The sequence below is a fragment of the Aotus nancymaae genome, unplaced genomic scaffold (genome assembly GCF_030222135.1).
Source record: "Aotus nancymaae isolate 86718 unplaced genomic scaffold, 86718_ANA_hifiasm-v0.15.2.pri h1tg000040l, whole genome shotgun sequence".
NCBI lineage: Eukaryota > Metazoa > Chordata > Mammalia > Primates > Aotidae > Aotus > Aotus nancymaae.
Window position 1 is genome coordinate 128,903,218 of NW_026988454.1, and position 20,179 is coordinate 128,923,396.

Sequence of the window (20,179 nt, forward strand, 5' to 3'; positions counted from 1 at the left end):
CCAGAGATTCTGTTACGTTGTGTCTTCGTTCTAGTTGGCAAAATCGGTTTCTTACATTGTTAATATAACTATTTATGTCTGAGAAAATAATATATTTTAACATATTTTCAAAATTCCAGTACTGATAATATTATAAACATTACTTCTGAGAGAGTTTAAAATTTAGGAAAGTTACTATATAAAGGTTTAAAGTTTAAAAATATATTTTAACATATTTTCAAAATTCCAGTACTGATAATATTATAAACATTACTTCTGAGAGAGTTTAAAATTTAGGAAAGTTACTATATAAAGGTTTAAAGTTTAAAATTTTAGTTGTGGCTTTTTTATTCTTAAAATGCATCCTACTAATGATGTAAAGTCTCCTTCCCTCTCTCTCTCTTTCCCTCCCTCCCCTTCACCCCCCTCCCCTCTTTTCCCCTCTCCCCCTCTCCCTCTCTTTCTCTCTCTCTCTCTCACAAGGTCTTGCCCCATTACTCAGGCTGGAGTTCAGTGGTGCAATCACAGCTCACTGCAGCCTTGACCTCCTGGACTCAAGGGATCCTCTCACCTCCTGAGTAGCTGGGGGCCACAGGGGTGCACCACCATGACCAGTTAGGAGTGTGTGTGTGTGTGTGTGTGTGTGTGTGTGTGGTTTTAATTTGTTTGGTAGAGACTGCAGTCTCACGATGTTGTTCAGGGTGGTCTTGAACTCCTGGCCTCTTTTATTTTGGGGTTAGGTAATGGCATTACTACAAGCAGCAGTCTCAAAGCAAATAGAGTTGTTTCTGTCTTTACCTCCTCGACTCCTCTCCCATTTTTATTGTTTCTTGTTTATTCTAACAGTGCTTCTTCTTACAAATATAATATTAGACCTGTCTTATTTCTTCCCCACCTCCACCCTTTCTCAATTAAAACATAGCACGCTATGTACCCTGTTCCGCACTTTACTTTTTTCACTCAACAATATATATTGGAAATCTACTGATTATTTTATTTTTAAGAGTTAAGCAAATAAGAATAGTTTTATTTATTAACTTGGACCAGAACTACGTGCTCATAAGATACGATTTTTGATCAGACATTCTTAAAGTATATAAATAGCTATTTCCAAATTTATCTCTCAATCTTTCTTTACATTGACTATATATACAAATTTTAATTTACACACTTATCTAGAGCATGTATATGTATGCATTTAACATTTTATTCAACCCATAACTATGAATTTTTTATTATCTATAAATAACCAGTGCCATCAAAAGACAAGCCCACCCGCCTTTTTTTTAGTGATGGAGTCTCACTATGTTGCCCAGTCTGGCTTTGAAATCCTAGACTGCAGGGATCATCCCACTTCAGCCCCCCAAGTAGCTGGGATTTACAGGTCTGCATCACCATGCCCAGATATAGGCTTCTTTTTAAACTCTAGTACTACAATATCATTATCACAACTAAAATTTTTAAGAATAACTAACTCCCTAATATCAAATGTTCAGTCAGTGGTTGAGTCTACAGTTGTCTCATAAATGTCATGTTAAAAAAAAGTTTTAACACTATGTTCCAAGTAAGGTCCACACATTATGATTGGTTAATGTGTCTTTTATTTTTCTTTAGAGACAGTGTCTTGCTCTGTTACCCAGGCAGACTGCAGTGGTGCTATCATAACTCACTGAGCCTTGAACTCCTGGGCTCAAGTCATCCTCTTGCTTCACTCTCCTAAAGTGTTGGGATTACAGGAGCGAGCCACTGCCCAGGCCTCTTTTAAACTGTAGGTTCCAAATCATCTCTTTTTTCCCTTGCAATTTTTTTTTTTTTTTTTTTTTTTTGGTGTGTATGTGAAGAAACGGGTTGTATGTCCTTTATAGTTTCTTACAGTCTTAATTTTGTTGATTGTACCACTTTGGTGTAATTTAATGTGTCTCCCTGCCCTCTGCATTATTTTCTGTAAATTGATAATTAGATCTTTTTCTCTTCAGTTTCTACAGAAATTTATTTATTTATTTATCTATCTATCTATCTATCTATCTATTTGCATAGGTTTTTGGGGAACAGGTGGTATTTGGTTACATGAGTAAGTTCTTTAGTGGTGTTTCTGGTTTGTTTTTGTTTTAAGACAGGTTCTTTCTCTGTTCCCCAGGCTGCAGTGCGGTGGCCTGATCACAACTCGCTGCAGCCTCCACCTCCCGGGCTCAGGCGATCCTTTCACCCCAGTCTTCCAAGTAGCTGGGACTACAGGTGTGCACCACCATGCATGGCTAATTTTTGTATTTTTTACAGAGATGGGTTTCTGCCATGTTGCCCAGCCTGGTCTTGAACTACTGGGCTCAAGCTGTACTCCTACCTCAGTCTCCCAAAATTCTGGGATTACAGGCGTGAGCCACTGTGCCCAACCTGTATTTTGTTTATTAAGAAATGATACTTGGCTGGGCGCAGTGGCTCACCCGTGTAATCCCAGCACTTTGGGAGGCCGAGGTGGGCGAATCACCTGAGGTCAGGAGTTCAAGACCAGCCTGGCCAACATGGTGAAACCCTGTCTCTACTAAAAATACAAAAATTAGCCAGGTGTGGTGGGGGCACCTGTAATCCCAGTTACTCAGGAGGCTGAGGCAGGAGAATTGCTTGAACCCAGGAGGCAGAGGTTGCAGTAAGCCAAGATCACACCACTGCACTCCAACCTGGACAGAGCAAGATTCTGTCTCCAAAAAAAAAAAAAAAAAAAAAAAAAAAAAGGCACGGCACAATGATGGTTCATGCCTGTAATCCCAGCACTTTGGGAGGCTGAGATAGGTAGATCACCTGAGGTCAAGAGTTCGAGACCAGCCTGACCAACATGGAGAAACCCGATTTCTACTAAAAAATACAAAATTAGCAAGGCATGGTGGCATGAACTCAGGAGGCAGAGGTTGCAGTGAGCCGTGATCACTCCAGACTGAGGAACAAGAGTGAAACTCTGTCTCAAAAAAAAAAAAAAAAATACTATAGTTGTGTAGTAGAATATATAGAGAGAGACATTACAGACTTTAGTAGTCATCACAATGTTCCCAATTCATAAGAAAGCAAGAGTCAAAAAAATTAGGAAGTTTTAAAAAAAATCTAATCACAGCAGAATTTCTTCATACACACAAAATTGAAATAAAACTGCAATCAGAGTAAGTTTCCATGTAGCTCATTTGTAGCCAAGCAAGGAAAGCCATTTACCAATAGTGAGTTAATTAAATCATGTGTTGCAGAAATGTGTTGAGAGAAAATAAATTTGTTTAAGACTCTTAGTCATTCATCAAGAACAGCTGCTTGAAGAGTTGAGGACACTGGGGTAAACATCAATAATCAACTAAAAAACAAGGCCAATGATTAAATGTGATTTTCCCTTGGCTCTTGATTAGTGGACAGATGCTACTGACACTTCTCAGCTGTTATTTATTCAAGGAGTCAATGTGAAGTTTGGAGTGACTGAAGAATGAGCCACTATCCGTAGTATGTTTGGAACAATTACATAGGATAACATTTTCAAAGTTGAGAAAACACTAATTCTGTACAGCCTGAAGTAGAACCTACTAAGATGTGCTACAATTGATGGTGGTAAAGAAAAAGGTGTAGTGAGGCATATTCACAAAGCATATGAAAATGGAAGGTGTTTAAAGCCTGTTATTATTCACTGTATTAACCATCGGTAGGTATGTTGTGAAGAATATTTGAATTTATCATGTGTTATTGAACCAGTATGTCAACAGTGAACTTCATTTGCATTTTGTGGTCTTAACATTGTCAGTGCTTTGAACTGAATATTTGTGTACCCCTAAACTTCACATACTAATCCCTAATCCCAATATGATGATATTTGGTGGTACAGCCTTTGGGGGGTAATTATATCATGAGGGTGGAGCCTGGTGAATGAGATTAGTATCATTAAAGAAGAGACAGGAGACAGCTTGCTTCTCTCTGCTCTCTACTATGTGAAAATATGAGAAGATAGCCATCTGCATCTTGGGCTTTCCAGCCTCAGAACTGTGAAAAATGGGTGTTTCTTGTTTAAGCCACCAGTGTGTGAGAATTTGTTGTAGCAGATTGAACTAAAACAGTTTTTGTTAGAAATAGAAGTTGACTATCCTGACTTGTCCTACCATACAGCAGTTCATTGACTTAGTGGTGGCAAAGAGATATTGCGATTTTCTTGAGCCCAGGACTGAGATAGAAAATTTTCTGAACATGCCTTCAAACACATGTAATGGTTAAACTCTCTGCGTCAACTTGGAAAGGCTATGGTGCCCGGTTCTTTGTTCAAACACTAGTCTAGATATTGCTCTAAGGATATCTTGTAGATATAATTAACACTTATAATCAATTGACTTTAAGTAAAGGAGATTGGGTAGGACTCATCCAATTAGTCAAAAGCCTTAAGAGCAAAGACTGAGGTTTCCTGGAAAAGAAAGTATTCTGCCTCAAGACTATAACATTGAAATCCTGAGTTTCCATCCTGCTGACCTGCCTTACACGTCAGACTTGCCAGTGTCCGCAATTATGTGAGCCAATTCCTTAACATAAATCTTTTTTTTTTTTTTTTGAGACAGTCTCGCTCTGTCACCAGGCTGGAGTGCAGTGGCACGATCTTGGCTCACTGCAAACTCCGCCTCCCGGGTTCCAGCGATTCTCCTGCCTCAGCCTCCCGAGTAGCTGGGACTACAGGCATACACCACCACGCCCAGCTAATTTTTGTATTCTTAGTAGAGATGGGGTTTCACCATGTATGGCCAGGATGATCTTGATCTCTTGACCTCATGATCCACCCACCTCGGCCTCCCAAAGTGCTGGGATTACAGGCATAAGCCATAGCACCCGGCCAAAATAAATCTTTTTTAAAAACCTTTATTTTAGGTTTAGGGGTACATGTGCAGGTTTGTTATATAGGTAAACTGTGTGTCACCAGGGGTTTGGTGTACACATTATTTACTCACCCAGGAAATAAGCATGGTACCTGATAGGTATTTTTTATGATCCTCTCCTTCTTCCCACCCTTCATGTTCAAGTAGGCCTCAGTGTCTGTTGTTCCCCTCTTGGTGTATGTGTTCTCATTGTTTAGCTCCCACTTATTTTATTTTATTTTATTTTATTTTTTTAGCTCCCACTTATAAGTGAGAACATGTGGTATTTGGTTTTCTGTTCCTGTGTTACTTTGCTTAGGATAACAGCCTCCAAATCCATCCATGTTACTGAATGGATCTTTTTTTTTTTTTTAGATGGTGTCTCACTCTTTTGCCCAGGCTGGAGTGCAGTGGTGCAATCTTGGCTCACTGCAACCTCTACCTCCTGGATTCAAGCAATTCTCATGCCTCAGCCTCCCAAGTAACTGAGACTAGAGGTGCGCACAACCATACCCAATTTTTGCACTTTAGTACAGAAGGGGTTTCACTGTGTTGTCCAGGCTGGTTTCAAACTCCTGAGCTCAGACAATCTGCTTGCCTCGGCCTCCCAAAGTCCTAGGATTACAAGTGTGAGCCACTGCCCCTGGCCTTGATGAATTTAATCTAAAATTACAAGGTAAAAAGGTGCCTATTGTGAAACTTATACTACAGTAAATTTGTTAAAGTTGTTTGACTCACAGGTAAGGTCAAGCTGCTTTATATATTTCCTGTGTCATCCAAAGCTAAAACAAGAACCAAAATCTCCATTCCCATACAAAATTTATAGCAGATATATATTTTGAGCTCAAACTACAGTTCTAACAGGTTTTTTGGTCCTCAGTGCAAATGCAAAGGAAACTTCCATATTTCCGGCAGGACTTGGGGGCTCATGCCCATAATCCCAGCACTTTGGGAGGCCCAGGCAGGCAGATCACTTGAGCCCAGGAGCTTGAGACCAGCCTGGCCAATATGGTGAAATCCTGTCTCTACAAAAAATACAAAAATTAGCCGGGGGTGGTGGCACATGCCTGCAGTCCCAGCTACTTGGGAGGCTGAGGCAGGAGGATCACTTGAACCCAGGCGGTTGAGGCTGCAATGAGCTGAGATCACACTACTGCACTCCAGCCTGGATAACAAAGTGAGTCCCTGTTTCAAAAGAAAAAATCTATATTTCATTTAACTGTGCAATTGAGGAGCTTCTACCTAACCCTAAACTGGAGGTGATTAAACTACAATGTAATGACATGCTAAAAGGCAAGGATCAAGAAAAGTGTATGTATTAGTCTGTTTTCATGTTGCTGATAAAGACATCTGAGACTGAGAAGAAAAAAAGGTTTAATTGGATTTACAGTTCCATATGGCTGGGGAGGCCTTAGAATCATGGTAGGAAGTGAAAGGCACTTATTATATGGCAGTGGCAAGAGAAAATGAGGAAGAAGCAAAGAAGCCACAGCCTGAGCTGTACATTGGCCCCTTTCAGCCATGGCTGGAGCTGCTGGGACATAGGGCACCAAGTCCCTAGGCTGCACACAGCACAGGGACTCTGGGCCCAGCCCATGAAACCACTTTTTAATCCTGGGCCTCCAGGCTTGTGTTGGGAGGGGCTGCTGTGAAGGCGTCTGACATGGCCTGGAGACAGTTTCCCCATGGTCTTGGGGATTGACATTAAGCTCCTTGCTACTTTTGCAAATTTCTGCAGCTGGCTTGAATTTCTCCCTAGAAAATGGGTTTTTCTTTTCATCACATTGTCAGGTTGCAAATTTTCCTAACTTTTATGCTCTGCTTCCCTTATAGAACTGAATGCCCTTATTAGTACCCAAGTCACCTCTTGAATGCTTTGCTGCTTAGAAATTTCTTCCACCAGATACCCTAAATCATCTCTCTCAAGTTTAAAGTTCCACACATCTCTAGGGCAGGGGCAAAATGCCGCCACTCTCTTTGCCAAAACATAACAAGAATCACCTTTGCTCCAGTTCCCAACAAGTTCCTCATCTCCATCTGAGACCCTCAGCCTGGATCTTACTGTCCATATTGCTATCAGCATTTTGGGCAAAGCCATTCAGCAAGTCTCTAGGAAGTTTCAAACTTTCCTATATTTTCCTGTCTTCTTCTGAGCCCTCCAAACTGTTCCAACCTCTGCCTGTTACCCAGTTCCAAAGCTGCTTCCACATTTTTGGGTACCTTTTTAGCAGCACCCCACTCTACTGTTAACAATGTACTATATTAGTCTGTTTTCGTGCTGCTGATAAAGACATACTCAAGATCGAGAAGAAAAAAAGGTGTAATTGAACAGTTCCACATGTATGGGGAGGCCTCAGAATCATGGCAGGAGGTGAAAGGCACTTCTCACATGGCGGTGGCAAGAGAAAATGAGGAAGAAGCAGAAGTGGAAACCCCTGATAAACCCATCAGATCTCGTGAGACTTATTCACTGTCATGAGAATAGCATGGGAAAGACTGGCCCCCATGATTTCAATTACCTCCCCCTAGATCCCCCCCACAACACGGGAATTCTGGGAGATACAATTCAAGTTGAGATTTGAATGGGGACACAGCCAAACCATATCAGCATATAATAAAATTACATAAATGCCTTCCAAGTAATGAATATGCCCAATCAAAACCAGATGGTCTTGGATTGATATCAGTATTTGGCAATACCTACCTTTGTAAAGACATTTTCAAAGATGAAATATGTAAAAATCTCATTATAGATCAGCATTAACAGATCTGGGATTACAGGCATGAGCCACTGTGCCTGGCCGTATTTTTAGTAGAGACCAGGTTTCACCATGTTGGCCAGGCTGGTCTCAAACTCCTGACCTCAAGTTGTCTACCCACCTTGGCCTCCCAAAGTGCTGGGATTGCAGGTGTGAGCCACTGCACCTGGCCTATATAAAACTCTTGATCCACTACCAAGTTCTTTTGTTCCTGTCTTCCACTTGTTAAATGACCTCTAATTCAATTGCCAAAACGCTACAGATCAGCCAGGCGTGGTGGCTCACACCTGTAATCCCAGCACTTTGGGAGGCTGAGGCGGGTGGATCACGACAAGGTCAGGAGTTCGAGACCAGTCTGACCAACATGGTGAAACGTTATCTCTACTAAAAATACAAAAATTAGCCAGGTGTGGTGACACGCACCTGTAATCCCAGCTACTCAGGAGGATGAGGCAGTAGAATCACTGGAATCCAGGAGGTAGAGGTTGCAGTGAGCCGAGATCGCACCACTGCACTCCAGCCTGGATGACAGAATGAGACTTCATCTCAAAAAAAATAAATAAATAATAATTTTAAAAACTCCAGGCCGGGCGCGGTGGCTCACGCCTGTAATCTCAGCACTTTGGGAGGCCGAGGCGGGCGGATCACCTGAGGTCAGGAGTTCAAGACCAACCTGGCCAACATGGTGAAACCCTGTCTTAAAAAAAAAAAAAAAAAAACTACAGATCTTCCTTGGTTTTATTTTAACTTTCCTAAAATCTCTATATTAATCCATCAGAGTATCCTGTCAGTTCTGCCCCCAAATACAGTAGCTTTAATTCATCTAGTTCTCTGCCTGTCTGCTGCCTTTACCAACTCTTGTCTGCACTACTGAAATGGTCCAATTGGTCTCCCCGCTTCCACTCTTGCCCCCTAACGATCCAATATTCACTCTAACCGGAAGGAATCTCTCTAAAATGTTAAAAGATCACTACTCCCCTATTTAAAACTTTTTATTGCCTTTCCATTGCACTTCCAAATCCAAATTTTTCATCATGATGTGAAAGGCTCTATATGATCCAGCCGCATCCTACCTCTTCAACCACATCTTCCCTCTTTCCCTGTAGCTCTAAGTCCACTGGTCTCCTTGTTAAGCACACCAATTGCTTTATCTTTCTCGGCCTGGGCATCTGTTAAACCCTTTAGTAAAACATCTTTTCCCTTTTCTTTGCATGTCTGGGTCTTTATTTCCCCTTGGAATATTCTATTAATGTATACAGTATGCCCTCCTTTTCTGTTACTCTCCTCCTTACCTAGTTTATTTCCTTTACAGCACTGGAATGTAAGCTTATGAGAACAGGCACTGCCTGGGCATAGTCGCTAATCCCAGCACTTTGGGAGGCCAAGACAGGCAGATCGCCTGAGGGGCCTAGGAGTTCGAGACCAGCCTAGGGAGCATGGCAGGACCCTGTCTCAATTAAAAAATAATAAATACGGCTGAACGCAGTGGCTCATGCCTGTAATCCCAGCACTTTGGGAGGCCAAGATGGGTGGATCACTTTGGGTCAGGAGTTCGAGACCAGCCTGGCCAACATGGTGAAACCTCGTCTCTACTAAAAATACAAAAATTAGCTGGGCGTAGTGGCACACGCCTGTAATCCCAGCTACTTGGGAGGCTGAGGCAGCAGAATCACCTGGGACGTGGAGGTTATAGTGAGCTGAGATGGCGCCGTTACATTCCAGCCTGGGCAACAGAGCAAGACTCTGTCTCAAAATAATAATAATAATAAATAAAAAGAATGGGGATTGACCAAATTGTGCCTAGAGCAGTGCCCACACATAATGAGTAGGTAGCTGGCAAGTATGTTTTTTTCTCAACTTTTACTTTTTTTCTTTTTTATTATACTTTAAGTTCTGGGGTACATGTGCAGATCATGCAGGATTGTTACACAGGTATACACATGCCATGGTGGTTTGCTGCATTCATCCCCCTGTCATCTACATTAGGTATTTCTCCTAATGTTATCCCTCCCCAATCCTCCCACCCCCGTATCCCTCCCCTAGCTCCTCCACCCTCCAAGAGGCCCTGGTGTGTGATCTTCCTCTCCCTGTGGCCATGTGCTCTCTTTGTTCAACACCCACTTATGAGTGAGAACATGTGGTGTTTGGTTTTCTGTTCTTGTGTCAGTTTGCTGAGAATTATGGTTTCCAGCTTCATCCAAGTCCCTGCAAAGGACATGAACTCATCCTTTTTAATGGCTGCATAGTATTCCATGGTGTATATGTGCCACATTTTCTTTATCCAGTCCATCAGTGATGTGCTTTTGGGTTGGTTCCAAGTCTTTGCTATTGTAAACAGTGTTGCAATGAACATACGTGTGCATGTGTCTTTATAACAGAACAATTTATAATACTTTGGGTATCAACTTTTCTATTTTAATGGCTGCTCCATAGACAGAGCAGGGCTATCCCATAGGCAAAACAGCCTCAACATTTATTTTAGATACAGGGGGTGCATGTACAGGTTTGTTACATGGGTATACTGCACTCAGATAGTGAGTGGAGTACCCAGTAGATAGACTTTCAACTCATGCCCCACCCCTGCAAGTACTTACTGAATACGGGAAATTGAAAGATATGGGAAATTAAGAGGCATCAGAGCACATAGCAGAGGGCCTACCGTGGCTTCACGGTCAAGATTTCCACATGAAGTGATGTTTAAACAAATATCTGAAGAGCAGGAATTATTCCACTGAGAGACAGGGGAAACTATACTAGGTAGAGAGATGAGTGAGAGAAGCAGGAAAAGCAGAGGCCTGGGACCAGTACCTGGGACCAGATCACTTGGGCCTCATGAAAGAGTAAGAGGGAGCCAATGAAAGGTTTAAGCTGGAGAGTGGTGGAACATTAATTTTTGCTTTAGAAAGATTACTCTGGTCATAGTGCATAGGGTGAAATATGGAGGGAAGCAAGACAGGAGACAAAAGAACCAGTTAGGAGGTTGCAGTGGCAGAAGTGAGGATAAGGAGGGCATCAATGTGAAATATTTAGGAGATAGCTTTGGTAGGACACGTATGGGAAGTGAGAGAACTGCTGGCAAGGAACACTCCCAGGTTTTATGATGGTGGAACCATTACCAAACCTGGAAACAACAGAGAACTGGTTAGAATGGGTTAGAGTACTTTAGACATGTTGAGCTGGTTTAAATGTCTTGTCTCTTAAAGAGACATATGACTGGTTTAAATGTCTTGTCTCTTAAATACGACTGGTTTAAATGTCTCTCAAAGAGATCATCCAGGGTTCAAGCCCGTATGATGGCTTCTACTCTTTTCTTCAGTATCTGGTATACAGAAGGCACTAGTTGCTGGAAAAAAAAAGGAAAGAAGGAAGAACTCCAAGCTAGTGTGGGGGCCAGTAAAACTGGAGGCATAAAATTAAAGGTTGGCTGGGCATGGTGATTTCCACCTGTAATCCCAGCACTTTGGGAGGTCAAGGCAGGCGGATCACCTGAGGTAAGGAGTTCAAGACCAGCCTGGCAAATCTGGTGAAACCCCGTGCCTACTAAAAATACAAAAATTAGCCGGGCATGGTGGCAGGCGCCTGTAATCCCAGCTACTCGGGAGGCTGAGACAGGAGAATCGCTTGTACTCAGGAGGCAGAAGTTGCAGTGAGCCAAGATGGCGCTGCTGCACTCCAGCCTGGGCAACAGAGCAAGACTCTGTCTCAAAAAAACTAAAAAAATATATAAAAAATTAAAGGTCATCAACAATACTTAAATGGTTTAACTCAGAAGTCACCCAGGAATTTCAATGTGAGTTCTGCATGGGGAAAAGAAAATCACCCCAGAGTGTGTAAATTTAGAAGAGGGCATAAAGAGCCCTGAAGAGCTGTAGCATTTATGAGATAGGTAATGATAATGATGGCATCCTCACTAAGTACTTGTGCCTCATTTCCAATTTTGTTGAAAATATTTTGCCCCTTCACTAGACATTTTCCCATTTCATCTAGAAATCTCCCTATTATTAGGTCAGGATAGGACTTCTGCTGTGTGCTCTGATAGCTTTTATTTCCCCATATATTGCAATTTCCTTTATTATGAATATGATCCCTCCCTGGGAGAACTGATCCCAGTAAAGGTGTGGGGAACCCATGACCACTGGTTTCACTCATAACAGCGAACACTTACTGAGTGATTACTGCATGCAAGGCACTATCCTAAGTATTTAACATGTATTAATTAATTCTCACTACCCTACGAGCATGGTTAAATGTAATGAGGAACTACAGAGACAAAGAGGGTAAAGATTAAGGAGACAGGTGATAATTATAAGAGCAAAGGCTCTGGAAATGGGGCTATCCTTTGATAATAGATGGGACATCTCTTCCACTGCATCTTCTGAAGGACAGAAGCAAAGTGGTAACAGGTGTGTTTTGTTTGCTTTTTGTTTGTTTTTGTTTTTGTTTTTTGAGATGGAACCCAGGCTGGAGTGCAGTGGCGCGATCTCGGCTCACTGCAACCTCCGCCTCCTGGGCTCAAACGATTCTCTTGCTTCAGCCTCCCGAGTAGCTGGGATTACAGGTGCCCACCACCACGCCCGGCTAGTTTTTGGTATCTTTAGTAGAGACAGGGTTTCACTACACTGGCCAAGCTGGTCTCAGACTCCTGACCTCATGATCCACCTGCCTTGGCCTCTCAAAGTGCTGGGGTTATAGGCGTGAGCCACCACGCCCTGGCTAAGTGTGTTTGTTTAAACCAAAATCTTTAATTTTGGTACTCGTTTTCCGTATAATACCTAAAAACAAAAAAGAAAAACTCTAACAAGCTATTTTTTTTTTCTTTTTTGACCTTTCAGTGTTATCCAAAGGCTATTTTAATTGGTTTGATACAAGTAATGACAAAGTGTCATGGGGATTAAAAAGGGAGGAAACAATTCTGCCTTAAGTCCAGCAGGCGGAGGTAGAAGTTGGGCGGCTTCAGCATATCTTGAACACCCACTAAGTAGCAAGTATACCTGATGCTTTGGGATCCCAAAATGTGTAACATATGGAGATTGTCTGGTGTACGTCACTATCGCTGTGGGCTGGCCAGAACCTGTTCTCCATTCTTCTGTCCTAGGACTTCAATTGCCTTTGAGGATTCCATGCCGACTTTGTTGCCATGTTAATAGAATATACGATCAAGGTGCTCTGGCCAGAGGGTGGTCATGAGGCTTAGAGTTCTTTCCCTGGGAAATTTTATTTTGAAATGAGTGACACAAGAAACAAGAATGGGTCATCATCCCAAACTGTATGCCTTAGAGTTCCTGCTGCATGGACCCCTGACGCTGACTCAGGTCTTATCCTTCTGATGGCTGGTCCTTTGGCCCTTCTTTCCATTCCAGGAGCCATCCCACATCCTTCCATAAATTCCTATTCTGGTAAGGTTAGCCAGAGCCAGCTTCCAGTGCTTGCAACTAAAGGATCCTGGCTAATGGATATAGCCACCCATAGAATGTGTGTATGGTTGGGATTGTAGCAGATCAAAGATGGGTTGACCCCTCCTCATCCCCTTTCCCAGTATGTTCACCATCCTTTTTTTTTCTTTTTCTTTTTGTTCACTGTCCTTATCATGGGGAGAGGATCATAGCATGGTTCTTTTGAGACGCTGACAAATCCCAGCTAGAATTTACCTTCTCAGCCACAAAATCACATTTTTCAGTCCCTTCTGAGTGCCAGACCTATTGAAACAAACTTTGGGAAAGGCTATCACCCCTAGCCCTATACTTCTCACTTCGACTCGTTTACCATCTCCATGTCAATTCAGCCACCCATACCCATAAGCATACTGTGGCACATCGAAGTTGTGTTTGTGAAACCTCTCCTGACCTAGAAAAGGAAGTCTTTAATTAGCTTTCTTTGTGCCACTCAAGTGGTTTGTACTGCCCACTATCATCAACTTATCGTATCTTTGGTAATAGCTGTGAACCCTTTGAGGGCAGTGTATTAATCAGGGTCTAGCACAGTGCTTTGCACTTAATGTTTGTAGACCAACCAACCAAACATACAGGATACAGGAAGTTGGGGGATATTATAGAAATCATGTGAACCAGCCAGGCACAGTGGCTCATGCCTGTAATCCCAGCACTTTGGATGGCTGAGGCAGAAGGATCACTTGAGCTCAAAAATTTGAGACCAGCCTGGGCAACAAAGTGAGACCTTGTCTCTAAATAGTAATAACCCGGGTGCGGTGGCTCACACCTGTAATCACAGCACTTTGGGCCAAGGCGGGTGGATCACCTGAGGTCAGGAGTTTGAGATCAGCCTGGCCAATGTGGTAAAACCCTGTCTCTATTAAAAATACAAAAATTAGCTGGGCGTGATGGTGAGTGCCTGTAATCCCATCTACTTGGGAGGCTGAGGCAGGAGAACTGCTTGAACCTGGAAGGCAGAGGTTGCAGTGAGCCAAGATTGTACCACTGGACTCCAGCCTGGGCAACAGAGCAAGACTCCATCTCAAAAAAATAAACAAAACAAAATAATAATAAAAAGATAATGTGAACCAACCTATTTTAAAAAGGTAAACAGAACCAGTTAGGTGGTCCACACCACCCTATCAAAAAAAGTACTAGTTCAGATTTTAAAAAGTAAGGCAACTTACACAAGGTTATTCAGCAGCAGGTCAGGGCCTAAGTCCAGGACAGTGTTCTTGGCACCAGTGTGAAACCATCCCATTCTTCCTCCATCAACATAAACTAGCCACGTAAGGAACACACCCAAGACTCTGCAGCTCCATTCTCACATTCTGTCCCATACAAATTACTCAATCCAGTCCACTGTCAGTTTAGGTTTCGGGACACAGTTTATTCAAAAACTTTAAGTAACTGCAAGTCCCGCCCCCCATTCCAATATCTATCCCCTCCATCTCTCAATGAAGGGGTTGTCTATCATATGTGGGTGAGATGGGAAAGGAAGGGGTATGGTCCTACTATACAAGTTACTCTCCAGCCTTCAGCTTGTGCTGTCTGAAACCTGAGTCCCTCTGACCAAGGCAACTTGTTCAGAGAGCAGTGGTGCCACCCTGAGAGCACTTTAGGACAGTGCCATCTCCTGAGTTCACTGATCACATTTCCATCACTGTGACAAACATGAGTTATCAGTGGTGGTCAAAGGTAGACCAGAGGCACAGGCTGTTGAGGGAATACCCTCTATTAAAGAAGGTTCTAGGAATGAAACATGGAATGCTCAACTTGTTGAGGTGCTCAACTACAACATTAAAAAAGTGGTGGGAAGGTGTCTACTGGTAAGAAAGCAAGGTACAATGTGGGAGGCTCCTCGAAAGATACAATTTTAAAAGTACACAAAAGGAACTCTGCTTAATTCATTCCAGCAATAAGGGAAAAAAAAGCTTAGAGCTTAGCCTCTGAATTACTCAAGTTATGAATCAAATGTATCTCTAGGTGAAGACCAACTCCTTTAAGTCCTCATGGAGACTGAATAAAACATTTACCACTGTCTTTTGCCCTAACTCTTCTTTCACTAAATAATTGAAAATCTGGTTTCCTTAATGGACATCACCACTACAAAAAGGTCCACCATGGGCAAGTGATCAACTTAAGTATGAATGGCCTATAAACCAATTTCCTGCAGGGTTCTCTAAACCAAAACCCAGGGTGAGATGAGAAATTTGAGTTTCCACATCTGCCAGGCTGAGAGGCCGATATCTAAGAACAACAGGGCCATAATGTATCTATTCTCTTAGCTTGATTACAAGATCCATGACTAGTGTGCCATGGTAGTGAGGGATAAGTATCCATTGGCAGCAGTGGTTATCTTGTCCTAGAAGCTAGTGTATAGCCTCAGCAGTCACTTGTAAGTCCAGTGGGCAGTGGCCCAACCCTGGCCCTTACATAGGTCCCGGTGGCGGAGAAAACAGGCATGGACTCGGAACCGACGGCCACAGTGGGGACACGCATGCAGAGCTCCAGCATGGGTCTTCATGTGCTCTGTCAGATGGTGCTTCAGCTTGAAGCGCTTGTTGCAGATGCCACAGCCAAAAGGCCGAAGGCTGAAGGTCAGCATAATGTGCCGGTCACGCTTTGGCTTCACCGCAAACCGCTTCCCACACAGGCAACCAAAGCGTTTTCCATCTGCAGGGGGTGTCCCCCCTAGCTTCACAGGCCCATGCACAGCCTGGCCTGCTCCCCCAGGTCCTCCGCCCCCTGATAGGATTTCATTCCCATGAAGATCCACTGGTTTCCAGGATGGACCCCCTCCCCCAGATGTTGGCCCTGCCCCTGAAGGCAACAAGAACCCTAGCTCCCCATTCCCTTCAGTGTCCCCTCCAGAAAACACTTTGGTCTCTTCCTTTGATCCTCCAGGCTGAGTTCCACCTCCTGACATCTCCTCCTTAGGCTCGAAGGGTTCCTGCTTAATGTAGCAGATTTTTGGGGGCAGTGCAGTAGGAGGGGCAGGAAGCTCAAGTGGTGCACTCTCACCCTCTGGAAGCTTTCGGGGAGTAGCAGTCATGGGCAGTGGGTGGGGTCCATGAGGACGGGGAAAAACCCCTGATACTCTCTGGGGCTGAGGAGTCTGGGTGAGTGTGGCTGACCCCTGGTCCTCCTCATCATCTTCTTCCTCTTCTTCCTCTTCTTCTTCCACCTGAATTTGCAGCACTTCTCCCAGTTCACTTCCCTCCCCTCCCACAGGGCTCTCAGTGGAAGCAGGGCTTTCAGTGGAAGCAGAGGACTGCACTGGGGTCTGGAAAGGGGAAGAGCGAATGCACCAGCCTCCTGTAGAGGATGTAGTGGAAAGAAGTGCATGGTAGGAGGTTGCTCCACGGGCTGAAATTCCACCACCTGAAGTTTCTAATTCTCTAAGAATCTCTGAGCACTGATCTACTACTTGCCACATTTGAAGGCCACTGGCCACAAGGAGATGAGCAGGGAGAGCATCCAGTGGCAGGCGGAGACGCCCTGAATAAATGAGCTGGAGTAGCCCCTCGAAGGCATCGGCTTCAATGACACTCGGCAGAGTGAGACGAGGCGCATCCCCCAGAAGCAGCTTGTCATGGAAGTAAGGAGAAGCAGCAGCCAACACTGCTTTGTGAGCTCTAAGTTCCCGGCCCTGCACCAGGAGGGACACATCACAGAACTTTCCCTCTAGCCTGTGGCGGTTCAGAGATTCCAGCAGCGAAGAGCTATGCTGCGGGAACTCGATCTGGATTGTCCGTGGGGCTGGGTTGCAGATCGGGGGGGTGGGTACGGGGGGCAAAGGCGTCGGGGTTTCCATGGCCTCCTCGAAGGTGATAAGGATTGGGAAGAGGAGAGGGGGTTCTGGGGGTAGACTCCACGCGGGATGAAGGCTGTAGAGGAAAGAGACAGAGATCACAGAAGCCCTTGATAGGGGGAGCCCCATCTCCTCAAACAACCCCCTCCCCCTATTAGCAATAATTGGAAACTTTTCAGTCAGTGGCGGTTTCTGCAAATCAGTCGCGCACACCAAGAAAGCAAAACAAACCACAACAGCAACAAAACACCAACCAGGGTTTTAACTTCCAGCCCCTGTGAAAGATGAGAAGGTCCTTCAGCCACGAGCCTGCTTTCGCCCGCCCAGAACAGCTCCTGCCCTGCCGCTCCGTTCCGCCTCACAGTGCTCACAGAGGCTGGCTCCCGGGAAGCCGCGGTCACCGGACACCACGAGTCTCGGTCCTGGTGTCCCCGCCGACACGCCCCCGCCGTTACACACGCGGCGCTGCCCTCACAGGTACCGTGCGGCTACAGCGCCATCCCAGGCCGGAAGCCACGGCCTCTCTGCGGGACGCCGACGCCGAGCGCGGCAGGCGGAGCTAGGGCCGTAGCCAATCGGGGAATAGCAGCCTAGAAGCCCCGTGTCGATTGGCTACCGCAGACGAGGAGGGCGGTGCTGGGAGGAGGCCGCTGGCCCAGAGCGCCGGCGCAACGGGCGTCCAGTGTAGCTGCGGAAGTCCTCGCGGCTGCAGAGGACCGAGAGCCAGGGCCCGGGGGAGGACATCCCGGTCGGAGGGGGCGGGCCGTCAGCCGCCTCCGGAAAGCTGCGTTTCCCAGCGATTAAGTGTAACGCCCGCCCCCGGTAGGTCCTGAGAGGAGCGAGATTAGTTGAGCACTTACCGTGTGGACCCGGCACTTACCCACATCACCTTGGTCCTCCCACCGGCCCTGCGAGGGTAGGGGTTGCCGTCCTGTTTCCAGGCGGGGGAAAGGGACTGAAAGCGTCACTCAGCTAATAGTAGTGGACCTGGGACTGGAACCCGGATTTGCTGAGAAACCAGGTTCTTTATTCTGCACGGGAGCATTTTAGCCAGCTATTAAAGAAACCTAATTTCTAGGTAATTTTTAAAAGAGATCAGTGTGAATATATACATGAACTCTTTTATAAGATAACGCCGCCGTTCCTGGCCACGGATTAAGTGAAGCAGTGGTGAGGGGAGAGTTAGACTGGAGAAGTTTGGCCAGTGCAAAACTCCTGCTCTAAAATATAAAAAATTTCGTTGGGAGGGGAGAGTGACATTCTATGAGGAGAGAGTGGCATCAGGTGAGGATATACAGTTTTTCTCCCAGGCTGTCAACTTCCTTTCAGAAAGCAGATCTTATCACCCTAAAGGTCTGTCTGGAAAGCCCTGCCTCAGAAAGTCAGCACAGCGATAAAAGAACAATCTCCGTTTATTAAACATGTTTTTTTCTGTTTCACCACACACTCCAGAAAAAAAGGAAATGGGGCTGGGAGTGGAGAAAAGGGGACAGTGAGGGAGGATAGATAAGGCTGGGAGGGGGATGGGGAGGGAGAACGAGAAAACAAAATAAAACAGGTAGGAAGAGCATCTTCCTACCCTTAAGGTGGTGGGTGGGGAGGGAAGCAGAGGGGCGGGGGGGGGAGGGGGCCAGGAAGCTCTGTACAGAAGGGTTGCCCCCAGCCCACACACACACACCCCGGATATGTACAGTACAAACCCCAGATAATTACAACAGCCAAAGAAGAGAGAAGGAAGGTTGGGGAGGGTCCAGGGGTAGGGCCTGAGATGGGGAAAGGGCACAGGGATAAAATTTCACATATTTACAAGTTTTATATAAGTATAAATTTGGCCCCGGCTGGGTGTATGTGTAGGGGAATGGGACTGAAGGGGAACTGTCCATACAAAAGAAAGAGGGGTAGAGTCTAGGAGAGTCTCAATACCAAACGCAAAAAGGGATGAAGGGGGCAAGGCTGGGTAGGGGACAGCAGTCAGGGAAGAGGGGGTGCCAAGGAGGGGCCTCTCCCCTCCCATGGCCTACCCACCCCAAACCCCATCCATCCTACCTCCCCTATCCCGCCAGAGAACTATGTACAGAGAAACACCGAAAAATTGTGGAGCTGGCGGGAGGGAGGGAGGTGGAAGGAGATTGGGAGGGGGAGGATGAGAGGGAAGCCCAGCCCTGTCCTACCTCCCCCAGGGGACAGAGTCATGGAAGGGGGCCCCCCAACACCCCTCCTCCAACACAGGTCCCCCCACCCCGGGGGAGAGAGACATGGCTTTTCCTAGAGTAAGTTCCCCCCTCCCCCTGGGAGTAGAGACCAAGAAGAGAGAAGTGAGGGGCAGGGGGGACTGTGTGTCAGAATAGGGCAGATCAACTAGCCTGTCCTCCCAACATACACGCCCTCCTAAACCCTGACCCCTCACCCTAACCTCAATTCCACCCCACCCAACACACTGGGGGAGGGGGGGGCATAAGCCCCCTCACCCCGCTCTGGGACCAGCCAAGAGCAGATCAGGTGTGGGGAGAAGGGGAGACAACTCCCATTCTCCCTTTGCCGCCCCCTCCCTGCCCCGGTGGCCCCCTCCACCCCATCTGGGTTCTGGGTGGGGAGGGAGTAAATTTACGAGTGGTAGGAGAAGAAGGAGTTTGTGCGTGCTGAGCCCCCCCAGACGCTCCTGAGAAATCAAGGGGTAATAGGGCCCCCTCACCCGGGGTCCCCTCCCCATAACAAGGGGGGCAGGGGAGGCCAAAATGGGGCGGTGGAGGGGAGTTAGATTGTCAGCTCTGGTTACTGCTAAAAAAATCACCCTGAAGTTGAAAGTTTGGAGGTGCCACACCCCCAGGGTGGGGGTGAGGGTCTGTCCCCCAGTGCTCAGGGGAACGATGAGGCAGAGGATGGGGATAGCACCCCGGAGTGAAGGGGTCTGTGTGGGGTAGGCGGTGTCCTGGGGCAAGGGTCCCTGGGGGTCAGGGCAGCACCCCAATGGGAAGGAAAAGGGGGGCAGCTGAGGGTCCCCGCTCTCCCTCCTGGAAATGGTGCAGTGGAGGGGTGGGCGATCAGTGTGCCTCCCAAGGAGGCATTCAGGGAGGCAATCCCGCTGTTCCTCGGTGATGTCCAGTCCTGGTGGTTGGTGCTGTTACAGGGTGGGGTGCACAGGAAAGGAAGAGAAGGTCTGTGATGCTGGGTGCGCTAGTGGTCTGCGGTGTTTCGGAACTCGCCGTTCTCCGTAATCTGCAGCCGGGGTGGGGGGGGCGGGGCTGGGGGGGCCAGGCCGTTCCACGGTGGGGCCAGCGTCACACGCGGGTTTGTTGGACCCAAGGGGGGAAGCTGCCTCTCCTGCAAGACACCAAAGAG

The 20,179-nt window shown here is 46.1% G+C and overlaps 2 protein-coding genes across 7 annotated transcripts in view; both read right to left on the reverse strand.

The window, feature by feature from the left end:
* Positions 1-13,609: 13,609 nt before the first annotated feature.
* ZBTB9 (zinc finger and BTB domain containing 9) lies at positions 13,610-17,260 on the reverse strand. 2 transcript variants are annotated; one of them, XM_012461666.2, is made up of 2 exons: positions 17,095-17,260; positions 13,610-16,916 (listed from the first exon to the last, which is right to left on the reverse strand). In XM_012461666.2, exon 2 carries the CDS (start codon positions 16,841-16,843, stop codon positions 15,419-15,421), a length of 1,425 nt encoding a protein of 474 aa, XP_012317089.1. In that variant the 5' UTR covers positions 16,844-16,916; positions 17,095-17,260; the 3' UTR covers positions 13,610-15,418. The 2 variants fall into 2 exon arrangements, with proteins under 2 accessions (XP_012317089.1, XP_064216519.1); XM_064360449.1 differs by lacking the exon at positions 17,095-17,260 and having other exon boundaries at positions 13,610-17,088.
* A 974-nt stretch (positions 17,261-18,234) lies between these two features.
* The window catches only part of SYNGAP1 (synaptic Ras GTPase activating protein 1), a 33,640-nt gene continuing 31,695 nt past the window's right edge, over positions 18,235-20,179 (reverse strand). For 2 of the 5 annotated variants that reach the window (XR_010336739.1, XM_064361167.1), the window contains one exon: positions 20,078-20,161. Coding sequence is in view for 1 of the 5 variants with exons in the window: in XM_064361161.1 (XP_064217231.1) it covers positions 20,015-20,161 (147 nt within the window). In the remaining 4 variants the exon portion in view is untranslated. Of the gene's footprint in view, positions 20,162-20,179 lie in introns of all 5 variants that reach the window. The other 3 variants (XM_064361161.1, XR_010336741.1, XR_010336740.1) reach the window with 3 other exon arrangements.

What these genes read in the sequence shown, in the direction of transcription:
- ZBTB9 (XM_064360449.1), bottom strand. Translation starts at nt 16,969, where the DNA reads ATGGGGCTCCCCCTATCAAGGGCTTCTGTGATCTCTGTCTCTTTCCTC.